This window comes from Aulonocara stuartgranti (assembly GCF_965226115.1).
Source record: "Aulonocara stuartgranti genome assembly, chromosome: 22".
In the NCBI taxonomy this organism is placed as follows: Eukaryota; Metazoa; Chordata; class Actinopteri; order Cichliformes; family Cichlidae; genus Aulonocara; species Aulonocara stuartgranti.
In genome coordinates, this window is record NC_138957.1 from 19,857,190 (window position 1) to 19,872,633 (window position 15,444).

Here is a 15,444-nt window from a genome sequence, read left to right on the forward strand (position 1 = left end):
TGAGGTTAAATTTAAGCAGGTAAGGTTTTCTGGCTAGCTTGAACACCTGCCCGATAGGTAGCCAAGTGGAAACGCTAGCTTAGTTTTTTTGCTAACCTAAATAAAGACTTATTTAGGCTAATATGAGAGGCTTTAATGTTTAAATTAAGATGATGGTAGAATATTTCACAAAGAGGTTATACTTAAGGGGTAAAATACTGAACATTTACTTTAAAACCTTTGGCAAATATGAAACCAACGGTTCTTTAGCTTTTTTTTTCCAGGTTATTTTTTAGATCAGTGTAAATTTCTCTCTCCAGCTTAATGTACATCGCTTTACCTTCGAAATCACTCATCTCTATCCTGACACCACCTTGTTTTCTTTAACTGACCACAAGAGCAACTGACAGCTTAACTGACGCGCGAAGTTTCTCCTCCTTGCTCCGCTCTCATAGGTGGGGCGGCAGCACGAGCCGCAGTACTGACGGGCGCGTGCACAGCACTGCATGATATTTAGCCCTTTTGCTTATTTATAGCGTAAAACAACTTAATATTACAATAAATAAATCATAGCTGAAAAACAGGGTGGTATGTGCTTTACCTGGTAATTACAGTTTCACTATAAATGTTTTTAATTAGCATAAAGCAGGAGCAAGACATGTTCGTGTCCGAGTGCATAATTCATGTTTAAAATAATGTATTCAATTATGACTGTTGGAATTTTTTCAATACCCCCCCAATGCAACTGTGTAAATAAACTGACCAAGAAGACCATTAAAAGGGTGATTATAATATGTTATCATTATTATGTACATAATACACTTATTTTTTTTAAAAAATTTTATTATTTTAATTTTTGCTGAAATACTAAAAAAATGTCCTGAAATGTGATGTTTCTAGGATGTCAGGGTAGCACAAAGGTTTTTATTCATCAATTTTTTGAGTGAAGTTAACCAGAGCAATATGGAAGCTCCTTTCCACCACTGAAAAATGGATTTAATAAATTCACTGACTAAACGAAAGGGTAAAAAAAAAAAGAAAAAACAGAAAGAAAAAAAAGAAAGACCATTTCAGTAAAATTTGATTACTCAAAAATGTTTTCATTTTCTCACCATTTCCAGTACTAAGGCTCAGCTCTAATTTGTAAAGACTTTGTGATACCAACACTGAAATTTTAATATAACAAAATGTTTTTACTTCCAAAAGGCAAATCAAATTTGGTGTTTATATTTTCCTCCCTTTAGTGGCAGAACCAGTCTTCCACAGAGCCAACCTACTGCACTGGCTGTGTTTTGTTTTTTTATTTAAAACAGAAGTGTTATTAATAAGGCCCAGAATTTTGTATTTCCTTTACGTGATCATTTTATCACAACTGAAACACAAAAATCAACACACAGAGCTCAAACTTGTTAATCACTGTATCCATTTTAATGAAAAGCCAAACAGCTGTGTAGGGGGGTTTAGTTCAAGTTTGATTTGATGCAAATATACAATGCGAACAGACCTACAAAGCCCAAAACTTACTTTACCTATACACACCACTAAGGAGCTCTATATACAGACATGTTAGTTGAATACAAACACAGGAATTTTAAAAATAGTCTAATTGGGGTTCAATACACCAATGTGTCCCCAAAACAAGAACAGCTGTACTGTGTACATTTTTCACACATGCAGACGAGGAAAGGGTCATGCAAGGGGTGAAAAAAATCAAAACAAGTTAGAGAATAAAAATATTGTTTCATTCAACTTCAATGTCATTGCATGTATTTTGGCTTCCAGTGCGTTAAGATTTATTCTGTGAGTTTCACTTTAAAAAAAACAAAAACAAAAACAAAAAACCTGCAGTCAGTAAGTAATGGTTTCAAAATGCTATTGTGTGATGACGTTACAGTCTCCAAGTTTCCTCTAAACCTTGCACCAAATTCAAAGAAACCCCAGTATCTACCACAAGTTCAAAGTTTCATGTCTTTAAAGCCCAGTACCTGTCTACATTAGTTTTTAAACATGGACAAAAACTGCAAAACCAAAAATAATATTAGTTATGACAAAGAAACCCATACAAAGAGTAATTTTTAATTCACATTAATGACCCCCCCCAAAAAAGGAGTAAATTAAAGAAACGGGAAAATTAAGAGAACATTTCAGGTTTTAGAACAACAAAAAAGAAAAATCCTCATTTTGAAAAGATATTCTGTAATAATACAATAATTTATGTTCATTTATGTTACACATCCAACAACAAGCTTCATTCTTATGCCATTCAAAACATTTACCATTTTCAAAACAGCTTTTACTCGTTGCTGGACACATCCATATAAATTACTCCAGCACATCTTTCAGAGGTAGGGGGGATACTGGCATCATATACAGTAAAACACATCAACTATTTACAGCTGTGACAAGCAAGCTAGAGGCATTCCTCTTATAGCTGTAGATAACCATACCACGTCTTTAGTTGTGTTTCCAGTTTGCCATGCAGAGTTACTTTACACCAGCAGGCTGAAAGGGAGAGACAAAGTTTGTGAAAACAGACAGTCGAAGGAAGATGGCATTCCTAACACTAACTTCTCTTTAGGCAAAGCTGGTTTCATCTGTGTGTCGGCATAATCATTCCTGCTCTTTTTCTATTCAACTTCTGCAGCAGAGCCTGCATGTTTAATTCTGCCATACGAGAAGTCGAGGTGTAGGTATAGACATAGCCTTCTGTGTTAATAGAAGCAGAGGACAGTTAGAGCAAGCACAATGGTCAAAGGTGAGGACAGATGATTATGCTCTGTCATTAATTGCAATATTTTTATTCCACTAAATAAATAGTGCCCCTCTCAGCTGACTGTCAAGACCAGCTGCATCATCTCCTCAGCACCTACTACCTCTTAAAAATAGAACTCTGTGTGATGGGAGAGGAAACAAAAGGGGATCAAATAAAGTAATGAAGTCAACGAGAAGGGGCATTTTAGCAACATTTCAAAATAAAGGGAGGCGTTCCCCATCTCCCAGCTGTTCTCCTCTAGGTGCTGCCTCACTCGCGGGAGCGTCCCACGATTGCCAGGATGTAGAGGAAAATGTTGATGATGTCAGTGTAGAGGTTAAGTGCGGCAAAAATGTATTCCTCTGGACTCAGGGCCAGCTTCTTGTTTCCCAGGAGAAGCTGAGTATCAACAGCCAAAAACTGCACAGACAAAAGATGGAATTAGTACACTTTGTATACCATACACTGATAAGGCATTGCATTGTGACCATCTGCCTAATATTATATTGAACCCCTTTGTGTGGTGATATCTGGCACCAAGATGTTAGCAACAGATCCTGTGAGGTGGGGCCTCACATCCCACACATGCTTGATTGGATTGAGATCTGGGCAATTTGGAAGTCAAGTCAAACTCGTTGTTGTTCTCCTCAAACTTTTGCTAAACCATTTTTGTTTTGTGGCAGGGTACATTATTGTGCCAAAAGAGGCCCCCACCATCAGGGAATACCGTTTCCATGAAAGGGTGTCAATGGTCTGCAACATTGCAGAGGAAGGTGTTATGTATCAAAGTAACATCCACATCGATGGCAGGACCCAAGGGTTCTCAGCAGAACATTGCCCAAGGCATCACATCGCCTCCACCTGCCAGGTAAGTAGCGCACATCCACCCGGCCATCCACACGAGGTCAAAGAAAACACGATTCATCAGACCAGGGCCGTTCTGATGCATGTGCGCCCTGACTGATCAGTGGCTATGCAGCCCTATATGCAACAAACTGCGATGCTCTGTGTATTCTGACACCTTTCTGTCAGAACCAGCATCAACTTTTTCAGCTGTTTGAGTTACAGTAGCTCGTCTGTGGGATCGAACCACACGAGCCAAGCTTTGTTCCACATGTACAACAATGACCCTGTCACTGGATCAACACAGTTTCTTCATTGGACTGTTTTTAATACAGTGACCACTGTGGACCGGGAACACGTCACAAGAGCTGCAGCTTTGGAGATGCTGTGAAACAGCCGTCTAGCCATCACAATTTGTTCCTTGTCAAACTTGGTCAGATCCTTACAATTGCTGATTTTTCCTGCTTTTAATGCATCAACTTTGAAGAGATTAACATTCCCTTGTTCCCTAATATATCCCACCCAATAACAGGTGCCATGATGAAGAGTTAGTTGGTGTTACTCATTTCGCCTGTCTATGGTCATTATGTTATGCCTCAGTGTATGCTGCCTTAAACTGCCATTTGCACACTGAACATGATAATGTAAGGTATATCGTTTTGCTTTAGTTAATACTGTCATGTATATTTAAAAGTGACCTCAGTTTTGTAAAAGTTTACTTTGTAACCCTTGCAAGCCAAATATTTCTCACCATTTAGCAGGGCACTGTCAAGAAATGCAAAAAGCTGACAGATAAACCACTTGGATGCGTAACAATCCTTCAAACTCATAAGTATTTGTTTTTCTTTTTTTTTTGTACATAGAAGGCGAGATATATGTGCGGCACTTACGCAAGTGAAGAGTAGCGCTCCCAGTGAGGCATAGACGATGTGCAGGATCTTGTGGCGGATGAAGATGCACAGGATGGAGAAGAGCAACAGCACGATCAGACACACGAACAGCACGCCCCGACAGGAAGTAAAGTCATACTTGCTCTGTGAAAGAAAAAGAAAATAGAACAGAAGAAAATTAAAAGCAAGACGTTTAAAAATGGGAGACACGGCACTCTACGGTTAAAGAAATGTAATTCTGAAGGAGCTTTTATACACAGTCTGAGTATTTGCTTGTTATTGACTGGGTAAAACACCACAGTGCGAACAAAAACAAACAAATGATCTCTTAAGAGAATGATGTTTGGATGCTTTTATGGACACTCAAACGCATTTACAGAAGCAGCTGTCTGCGCGTGCTGACCTGTAGCGAGAAGAGGACGACGGTGAAACAGACCACCGCGGTGATGCCCACAGCCATGATGACGCTGTCTGTGTCATAGAAGCTAGCGATCATACCCACCATGTAGGAGAGACTCAACGTCAGGATGGACTGTACGAAAGAAAACAGACAAATTACTTATAAAACTGTTTACAAAGAAACATTCAGCTTTGTGTGCGAGATAGGTCACCTCTTATTATTACTATAAAATCAATCTTAACAGGACAACCTTGTGTGATTTCCATCTGGCCTGTTTTGATGTTTAATTCATCTAGATTAATTTGATGTGAGATGTCCAGTTTTGGCAGTATCAGCTATATGATGGCACTTACTTAATGGGTCTTAAAAATACATTTGAAAAGCTCAGCAGCAAGCAGTCCATTTCCAGAAATCAAGGCCTGCAGCTAGCCAAAAATACAGCTGCAGAATGGAATGTATACATAGCATTCCTTTCACAACTGTCTAAGCTGTTAAAGGAGTGGAAGGAGTTTGGAAAAGTTCTCACCAGAGCAACCAAATTCCAGGGGTGCTTGCGGCGGAAGTCACCACAGCAGCTGAGGACAATCAAAGACACGAAGAAGACTGCGTAGGACACGTAGTACGTCCACGTATTCTTACGCACAAATAACTTGGCTTCATCGACAAAGGTGAAGACAGCAACGAAGGAGAAAGTGATCAGCAGCTGCACAGTGAGAACCATGAAGACCTGGAAATAAGGAGGAATTAAATTACTTTGATTAGGGATCTTGTTTTGGTTGGATTGTGTGTTCACGTCAGTTATGTTCTATATTCATCTGGTAGAAACAGAGGAACCTACTTTTCTGATGAAGGCTTGTCGGATGTTCTTGTCCTCGAATCCGGAGTTGGTGAACTCATCGTTGTCGTAATAAGATGGAGGCCCGTCACCATGATAACCAGGGCTACCTACAGGTGGTGCTACGAAAACATTAGAGCATGATAATTTGGGATTAAAAAGGGAAGAACACATGATGTTTTAGCACATTTTGACTGTCATGTGTCATTTTGTTAGCAAAGTACGAGAAGAGTGAATATTTAGATCTGTGGACTTTTTGACTCTTATTGCTCATTAAGAGCTCTTTACACAGACACACTATTAGTTTTCTAATGATCTTTAGTATAACCACTCACCCATGGGGTCTCCAGGAAAGCCTGGCTGTGCAGGTCCTTGCTGATATGGCCCCTGAGGGTACGGTCCCTGTGGATAGGGCATCTGAGGGTAGGGACCGGGAGCGAAGCCTGGGCCTGCCTGGGGAAAGCCAGGCTGTCCGTATCCGGGCTGCCCATATCCGGCTGAAGGTGGGTAGGGCCCCCCTGGGGCTTGGCTGTAGTTTGGGGGGGGTACACCGAACCCTAGCTGAGGGGGTCCATAGACATCATTATGAAGTGGGTTGGTCTCACCCATTATGGGGTACCTACTCTTGTCCTGGGACATGATGTAGAGAAAAGCTCACTCTGCTTCAACAATCTCTGAAAAGCAGAAAAGCAAAAATATAATGTAGCTACTTACAAATATGTACAGAATAAAAGCACATAATGTAACACCAACATCTCAGCCAAACTGGCAAAGACACAAACACCGCATCTGCTTGATTAAAAGGAGAGAGGCGAGTAAACAAATTCAACAAAGGGAAAGGCAAAGGCACTAGGCAGACCAACAGGATGTTCAAGTTTTGTTTCACAAGCAAAAAGTCAGCTATTTTATCATTACCCGGAGCAAGAGCAGGCCTAGAATTAGTGTTAGCTTGCATCATTGAGGCAGCTGAATGTCTGCCTCTGGGTGCCATCACATGAAGATCTAGTTCTTGAGACAGTTACATCAGTGGTAAATACTACAAACATACTGTTTTATGTTGTTGTAACTAGGGCTGGGCTATATCATACCGTTCACAGTAATACCGGTGTAATGTTGGGCAACGATAAGAAAATGAAATATCGCGATAGAATATGGGTAAAACGCGCATGCGCAGTGCCTTTGTTTACATGCGCACATGGCGGCGACGCAGAATGAGAAGAGCGAAAGTGGATTGTTGAATGAAACGGATGAACGAGAACTGGTTTGTAAAAATGCTGCAACTTCAGTGGTGTGAAACTGGTTTGGCTTTCATCCGTCAGATACACAACAAAGCACTATTTTTGGTAGAGCATGCTAGCGGGCCGTCGTTATTACTGTGTTTTTTGGAAAATACGGCACACTTAAAATCAATTCTTTGATTTTTCTGAAAATCGACAGTGCCCCGTATAATCCCGTGTGCCTTATGTATGAATTCTGGTTGTGTTTACTGACCTCGAAACGACTTTATGTGGTACACGGCGCTCGAAAATCTGTCAAATGTTTCAGTACGACTTTGCTAAGCTACGAAGCCGCACCGCTTGATGGATTGTCGGAGCTTTACAGCTATCGTAGGCAGGAGCCTCGCGGAGTGATACGTACTGTGCTTCAACATAATATTACCGTATTGTGTGTGTATAACCTCTTTTTAAGTTTTGTGGATATTATACATGGTTATGCTGAGGATATGTCGGCCAATTTCCACTGGAAATGCCTTTTGGTTAAACTGTCAGCGAGGAATTTGCATTTGCACTTAATTTTTTATATAACTTTAATGCACTTAAAAAGCTGCTTGTTTAATTGAAAATACATTGATGTTTTTTGTTTTTTTTGCACTAATAAAGTTGAGGAGTTGTAAAGTATTTTGTCTAGTGTCAATTATATCGTCAGTTATATCGTTATCGCAAATTTTCAAATGTATATCGTGATAAATATTTTTGGTCATATCGCCCTGCTCTAGTTGTAACTGTGAAAGAGGCACTCACAGCTTCACAGGTGTGTAGCTGGTCTCTAAGTGAGCTGGGTGTGGTCCAACCACTAAGTACACAAGGGTGTTTGAAGCAGGTGTTGCACACTCAGTAACCTCATGTCTATAGGGTGAACTTCTTTTTCTTTCAGCTGTACATTTGTTTGAATTTTATGTTTCAGTCTGTTTAAATCTACTCTTTGCCTCTGTCAGAGCACTTTGTAAATCATAAAGGTAAATAAAATCACAGTATTAAAAGCCAGGCTAAGTTTATATATAGGTGTGGTGACAAGCACATGTCTTCTGTTAAGGCTGTTTGTGCCACTGAAGCAGAGCAGAGGTGGAAGAGACCAAAGGGTACGACCTCAGACTGTGGTATTTCAGTGTGAACCACTGTAGTGCAGTATGAGTTAATGTCAGGAAAAAAATGGCCAAAGGTTACTGTCTGAACACTAGACAAGACACTTGCAACACACTCCTCTGTGAAGAAAGATAAGGGGAGGAGTGTCTGATAGTCCTAAGTATACAGAAGTACAAACCAACATAGAGGAACAAAAACAGGAATATGTCACAATGTTACACAAGTTGGTGGCAAAGACCGCAGACCCTAGAAAGACAATTTGACAATACACATATTTAGCCAGATAATGACAGTACACTAACATTGTTTGAGTAGCCCCACTACTACTCTTAAAGGGATAGTGTATTATTGTTACCAAGACATCTGAAGTAGGTAAAATAAAGGAGTTTTTATTTTCTTTTCTTTACACAAACAACAGATGAATCTTTGCTACTACAGATGTATGAGGTTTTGTCAATAAATCCGATCTGAGCGAAAACTTTCAGAAGAATGACCGGTTACCCTGATATCTACTTAAAGCTGTCATGGACGTGAGAGGAAAAAGGAAAAGAAACTACAGTACAAACATTGCTCACACACTGGTGCTGAAAGTGTTTCCATGGATGCAGGCGCCGCCTTGGTAACTGTATGTATTATTAATCTGCTTCAGGAGGCAACCTGACATATTGGCCATTACTGCAGTGACCCTCCTCCCACCTGGGCTCCCCGCACAACTTGGGTCAACAGGTTTATATCCTGTAATCTGTAATCTATAATGCTAACAAGGCATCTAAAAGCACAGAGCTCCACAACAGAAAACAAAATTACTCCGCAGAGAGGTGCACAAGGCAAGCAGTCGCCATCTTCCAAATGTGCTGTGCAGGTTTCATAATAAGGCCTGAAGTCCCCAGAGGAGAACTTGCTCAAAGGGCAGGGAGCCAAAAAGCCACTGAGTCAATTGCTGACTTCAAAAGAACACCTGGGGTGCTATTCATTATGTTAACGTTTGCCTCATGTCCTCTCCTTAAATTGGGAAAACGTTCTCTCTTCCCCATAATAAATTACTTTCTAATCTGTTAATTTGACCTTAAGCAAACAAGGAGAGTGGAGGCTTCTAGAGGAGATTAGAGAGAGGAAACCTTTTTTTAAATCAAGTGCATGACATTTAAATGCCACTGCTTAGAGATGAATATTTCTTCCATCATTGGATCTTATCCTTGCATCACTTAAACCATTTTACACATCCAATCAATGAGAATCAAGATGAGATATCCTCCACATTTGCCTTCGGCCACACATGTAGTAAACAGCAGGAGATAGCCAGCTTCAGATACAATGTCCTTTTCTGGAAATACTGCATCGGGTTTATTTTTAGGGTGACACTGTGGTTGTGTATACAAGAGAAGAAAATCACCCTCTGTTAGGACTATAGCTCTATTCTTACAAAGCTACAACTGGGTTATGGAGGACCAGGAGTCATACACATTGACATAAATCTTTTCATGAATGAATGGATATCTAAATTGTGCAATAAAATATTAATTAGTAAATTAAGTAGCAAATTAACTGTTAATGTATTCTATTTATTTAGACATTCAAGTAATGCATTATTTGAATATTTAATGGACAATAAAAAGAGTATTTATAAATACATTTTTCAAACTACTAATCCATTAATAAATAGTTCAAATACAAAAGGGATTTACAAAAAAGTCAGTAAAAACATTTTCAGGTTCAAAAAAATAAAAAATTAAATAGTATTTTCAAAATCTTTTAACGTAAATGGATTAAAAAAAATCAAATTAGGAATACAGTTTTTCCAATTCTATTTCTTTTCCTGGGAGCTATTGGACTAGTTTCTCCACTTAGCATTTCCATGGCTCTTTTTCTCCTTTTGAAAGTCAGAAAAAAAAACAAAACCATGTGGTGTGATGTAAGAAGCTCTTCAATAGGATGTGACCTCCTGGATGTTTAAATCGATGAATTTTACTCTGATAGCTTTGCACGGCTAAGGCATTTTTTAGAAGTGTTTAACATCAGCATAAGCATGCACAGACTGTGAAAATATTACATCCCAGCAGTAGTAGCTAGCTGACATTTTTTAATAAACTAATGTGCTTGTCACAAGAAGCTTAGAGCAGCAAAAACTGTTAGAACCAGGAAGGAGCCCTGTTACAATTCTACACAGAATTACAGCAATGACTGAAACCTACAACCTTAAAAATGAATAAAAAGCTGTCTCTAAACACTCATCAGTTCAGATGTTTTTACACTACTTTCTGACACTTAAGAGTTAAAAGAATTGAAATAATGATACAAGTCAGTCCAAGTAAGTCACTGAAAATAGATATGTACAGTTTTAGTTGTTACATGATGGCTGTTCAGGCCCACTTTTCAACTTTTAGTTTCACTTTTCAGTCAGCATACTACTGGCACGTAGAAGGTTGGGCTATGTGCTGCTACTTTATTGAAGGACTGCACACAGGCACTTCTGCGTGGGTTTCATATTCTTCACTGCTTACAGCCAAATATAAATGCATACAAAAATGCACAATGAGAAGCAATGGTGGAGCAGACTGCAGGTTACCTTTATAATAATAGAGAAGCCTGTGGTGTTTAGACTACACCTACTACGTGTACAAAACTGTAAACAGTACAAATACACTGAGTACTGAAAAAAAATACAGAGGTGGATGGAAGTATCCATTCATTTCCAGATCAATCTAGTAAAAGTTGTTTACTCTTTCCCCTTCCTCTCTTTTCAGGGCACACCGAATTAATGGTGAGTGTTATGCAACACTGCTCCATTTCACTCTGGCAAATGCATCCGGACTCCAGTGTGCATCCTCATGATCCCTATCTGTCCATCAGTAGGACAGTGCAGTGAGACACTGCAGACAAACAAGCTGGCAGTGCTTCACAGTGACAGTCTGCATTAAGATCATAACAGATTACAATCATTATCTGAGGAGTCAAATCCCTCCCCGAACAACAATGGTTGCATAAGAGGGATGCAGTATACACCCAGTAGCATATTTTTGTTAGATTTCTTGAAGAATCCAATATGTGGTCAATGTTAGCTTACATAAAAAGATTACCCTCCCCTTGTATAGACAGAAATATTAGTCAATTAAAGTAGCCCTGGTGAAACTATAACCAAAGAGGCCTTAACTAATTACGTGAGTCACCCAAAGCATGTGACATCCACCCCGTCCAATGTTTACAAAAAGTGTGAGTGTGCAACTCACGGACACTTCATGTACACTTTTCAAAGCTATACACATCCCCATTTTATCAGTTACTGATTTTAACTAATCTGGGTTTTTTTGGTTTTTTGTTTAAAAGGGAGCTTGTTAGGCTTTGAAGTCCATCATTAAAGAGAACATTAAAAACTGAGAACATGAGAGAAAATTTTGAACTTCACAAAAAAAGCAGCTTCAAAGTCCTCGTAGCTGACTGCTCACTTGCTTGTCTTGAGTAAAGCTAAAACTTCAGGATCTTTTTCTATTAATTTGTAACAGCTTAATGTAAATGATTATCTATATAAAACTTCGGTAAAACTTATCTTTCCCAGTTGCATAAATTCAAAAAACATCAGCTGTTTTTATATTCATGTTACATTTAACAGCCGTGACTTCGCACTGTGTTTTTGATTCTGAATTTATCTGCACTGCTCTGTTTGTGGCTATGTAGAATGGATTACCTCCTATAATCCAAAGTAACAACACAGAGTTCAAAAAACACGACAATATTGTCAGAAATACACATTAACCCTCAAGTTCAAAAGTTCAATTCAGCAACCAGTAACCACAACAGTTTCACTTCACCGTCTGGGAAAGAGGTTGGTATAGTCACAGTTGGGTTTTTTTTAGAGTGAGTTTGAGGCATGGTTTGTACAGCTTTACAAGCATTACGTGAGAGATTTCAAATCCTCTTAGGACAGACGCTCCATCGCCGTGGATAAAGACAGTGCTGCTATCCCTGGCTTCTGCTGATAGCTATCGCTAGTGGAATTAGGTTGAACGGAGGAACTCAGTGGGCTAGACAGAGAGCCAAGTTAACACAATTAGGCTACCACAATACATCGACAAACCCACATTCAAAACATCACGTACATGCCTGAGCCACACAAGAAGACAAAGTGACAAAACAGGAACAGCTGCACAAAACAGTGGGGCCAGTATGGAGGTGAAATATCTGGCACTGCAACAACTTCAAATGAGAAGTGCTACACTTGAAAGTCCAACATATTTAAAAACAAAGCATACAACACTACAATAAAACTGTTCAACACTTCCTAAAATCAGAAAACCCAAAAGCTTTTCAGTTAAAGTTTGAGTTAGTTTTCAACTCAAAGATGTAACTGGCTGAGCAGGAACCCTTTGCTTTTCTTTTAGTCGCTGTAGCCTGACTAAGTGATATCATCAAAATAAATGCTGTTTCACAGTCACATGGTGTTCATGTAACTCTGCTGCAAGCCTGTTTTGCAACATAAAAAGACCCCACGTGCTTTAAAACCACTACAGAGACGGCTGTGCTTTAAACCAAACCCCTCAGCTGACACTGTTCATGTCCTATTAACGAACAGCTAACTGGACCACTTGGCTGAGAGAAGCCTACACTGAGTTGCTTCCTACCAGCCAGCCAGGGCAGCAGTATGATACTGTCATCGTGACATACCATGTCAGCAGCAGCTTTGACTTTGTCAAGCCTGCAGACACCTTGCCTTGTGGCAGATGGATACACTTTAGGTAGGTAGGTTAGCACAGAATAGCAACAGACTGCCACCACTGTGGCATAAAAAAAAAAATCTACTCAGTTTCTTCTGAAAGTAGAAAAATTACATCATTATAATGATATTTATTTTGTTCTCATAGTTCTATATTAAGAGTTACATATTTCAGCCGTTTTTCTCATTTGACGTAATACGCTCTCATTGCCGTGTGAAAGTTAATATTGTAACAACATAATAATGAGATACTGAGTTTTTAAGCTCACAAAATTAATGTAACTTAGACAATAGAGTGCTGTAGCAAAACTGCAACTACAAGAAAGCTATTTATTACTAGCTCAGAGTTAAAAATCAAATATTCACTCTCTGCGGGGTTGCCAGTTTCAGGAGGTGGTGCTGGCAAGAGAGATGAACTGTTAGTTGTGTGGCCAAATCTTATGCATCTCCAAATGTTTAATGCAACTCCTCTACAATATTTCATCATCATCAGTAAAACACTACAGCCATATAGAATTCAGTAATCAAGGTATAAGATAAGATAGATAAGACAGATAAGATAGATCTTTATTGTCACTGTTAGCAGAACAATGAAACGCAGTTTGGCATCTCTCCATTTGTGGCTGTAAGTTTTTACATTCAACATTCAAGCAAGTTAACTTACTAAGCAAGTTAACCTACAACTGTACAATATTTTTCTCCACATATCACAGGATCATGGTTTTGTCTTTCTCTGTACTTTATCAATACCCCTGTCAAATGAAGAATTGACAACTAAAACTGTCAATAATTTATTTGGAGGTTTGTAATTACAAAAACAACCGAAGATGTCGCTTCTTTACCAAACTGGGTATATTTTAAAGGTGTGTGAATTATTCATGGAGGTTAGAAACAGGACATGAGTAATATAACACAGTCATAGTTTCACAGTTTTAGAGCACATATCTCAAAGTCTAGGCCAAATCTAGCCGCCCATATCAGGATAACATAGTTTTTATTGTAGCCTCTCCTTTTTTCACATTGTATTTTTAATGCTCAGCCCTCTGAAATATTTTGTTCAACACCTGTTACATATATGTGCAAGAACAGTGGTTTACACATTCACATAACGAGCAAAAGAGCCTTGGTTCGTGTAAGGCGACTCTAGGATACAGCAGTATATCCCCACGGTTTAAGCTGGAGGGAGCCAGGAGTCAGAGTTTCTTTCTTCCAAAAAACATAAACAAAAAAAACCCACCTTAATATTTGTCAAGGTGTGCACAACCAGTAAATACTAAACGCATAATTTTGTATATATATAACTATGATGACACAGAAAGATAGCGATTTCATGCGACTCAGTCCGGATTCTACCTTCTGAATCCTCGTGATTAAATAATAAAGCCACTGCTATGAATACTGCGATATCTGCTCAGTCACACACTGAGAAACACCACAAATACTCATAAATACGACGCAAACTCACTGATAAAAACACCGAAATGTCAGAAAGACTAAACTCAAACAGAAATCCGGACTAAAAGTGGAGCAACGCGACATGTTTAGATGAGGTGAGCGACTCTAAACCAAAAACGAAAGCATGCATCGAGCGGTCTCTTTTTTTTTTTTTTTAATGCTGCACCTGTATTTAGGCGCATCCCCTGCAGGCCTCACCAGCGCTGATAAATGCGACACTGCTACCATCTACTACATGGCATTCACGAATGTTACGCCCAAGCTGCCGAGACCACCATTAATGTCGGAGCGTGGATAAACTACGAGCGTGTGGGCCACAGACACCCGACAGCACCGAGCTAGCCTCGCCATGATGAATCCAATCTGGGTTAGCTACGTTTTTCGGACGCTGACCACACGCCTCGCCCCCAAGCTGAGGACACCGAGAGCTCCTTTTAAAGCCAAATTGCAGTTACACAGACCTTTTGGTATCTGGGTACAAAATGATTAACTAATAACCCTAAATAACAGCATGTGTTTTTGGAATTTACTGCTTTCTATTCCTCTGACAGTTGGCGATAGGCAAGATGCTGACGATTGCTAACAAAAAAGAAAAAGGCGCTCATCATCCATACGTGTTTAATAAAGGGGAAAAATTACTAATAAAACACAAAATACTCATTAAAAAACATTACAGCTTTTTACCTGAGGTAAGTTTACTCCGAAGTAACTGCCGAATTGTACTCTCGCCGTCTCCTCCTCCTCCTCTGTGCTCGCGCTGGGTTCTGGACAGCGGCCCCTGACGTTTTCGACACAGCGTGGTCACGTGTTGTGTGGGAATCACCAGTCATTACAGAAAACCGACACAAATGACTTCACAAACTGCCACATGACATGCTTTCCCCTCCCATAACATCATCGGGATAAAGACAAAACAGAGCCGCTCAATTAAATATGCAAACAAAATGCTTCTGTGGAAAGATCCAGATTAATCTGGAAATTACTGCAGGACTCATGCTGGTCTTAAGTCACGTGGTTTATTATCGGTCGCGTTTACGGGTTTTTCTCTTTAACCGAATATATTCACCTGCTTTTACTTTGTCATTTTCAGATAGAAATGTATAAAAACAAACACAGTTTCAAGATTAACTGCTTTGTAAGTTTGGCTTGTGCTCCCTTTGGCCTTTTTAATTAAGTGAAAAGAGCAAGGTTTTCCGACAGCGATTCACTGATAACTACA

The 15,444-nt window shown here is 39.4% G+C and overlaps 1 protein-coding gene across 1 annotated transcript; it reads right to left on the minus strand.

Moving 5' to 3' along the window:
* Positions 1-1,385: 1,385 nt before the first annotated feature.
* Positions 1,386-15,142, minus strand: grinaa (glutamate receptor, ionotropic, N-methyl D-aspartate-associated protein 1a (glutamate binding)). Its single transcript, XM_082521268.1, has 7 exons — positions 14,910-15,142; positions 6,035-6,373; positions 5,703-5,821; positions 5,391-5,591; positions 4,868-4,996; positions 4,465-4,608; positions 1,386-3,151 (listed from the first exon to the last, which is right to left on the minus strand). The coding sequence occupies exons 2-7, from the start codon at positions 6,336-6,338 to the stop codon at positions 3,002-3,004; spliced, it is 1,047 nt and encodes a 348-aa protein (XP_082377394.1). The 5' UTR covers positions 6,339-6,373; positions 14,910-15,142; the 3' UTR covers positions 1,386-3,001.
* Between the last annotated feature and the right edge of the window lie 302 nt (positions 15,143-15,444).

Excerpts from the sequence above, each read along its gene's own strand:
- grinaa (XM_082521268.1), bottom strand. The coding sequence starts at position 6,338 with ATGTCCCAGGACAAGAGTAGGTACCCCATAATGGGTGAGACCAACCCA. Across the intron at positions 4,997-5,390 it reads CCTGGAATTTGGTTGCTCTG|TCCATCCTGACGTTGAGTCT; the intron begins GTGAGAACTTTT and ends TCTTTCGTACAG. Across the intron at positions 3,152-4,464 it reads GAGCGCTACTCTTCACTTGC|TTTTTGGCTGTTGATACTCA; the intron begins GTAAGTGCCGCA and ends TTGTCTGTGCAG.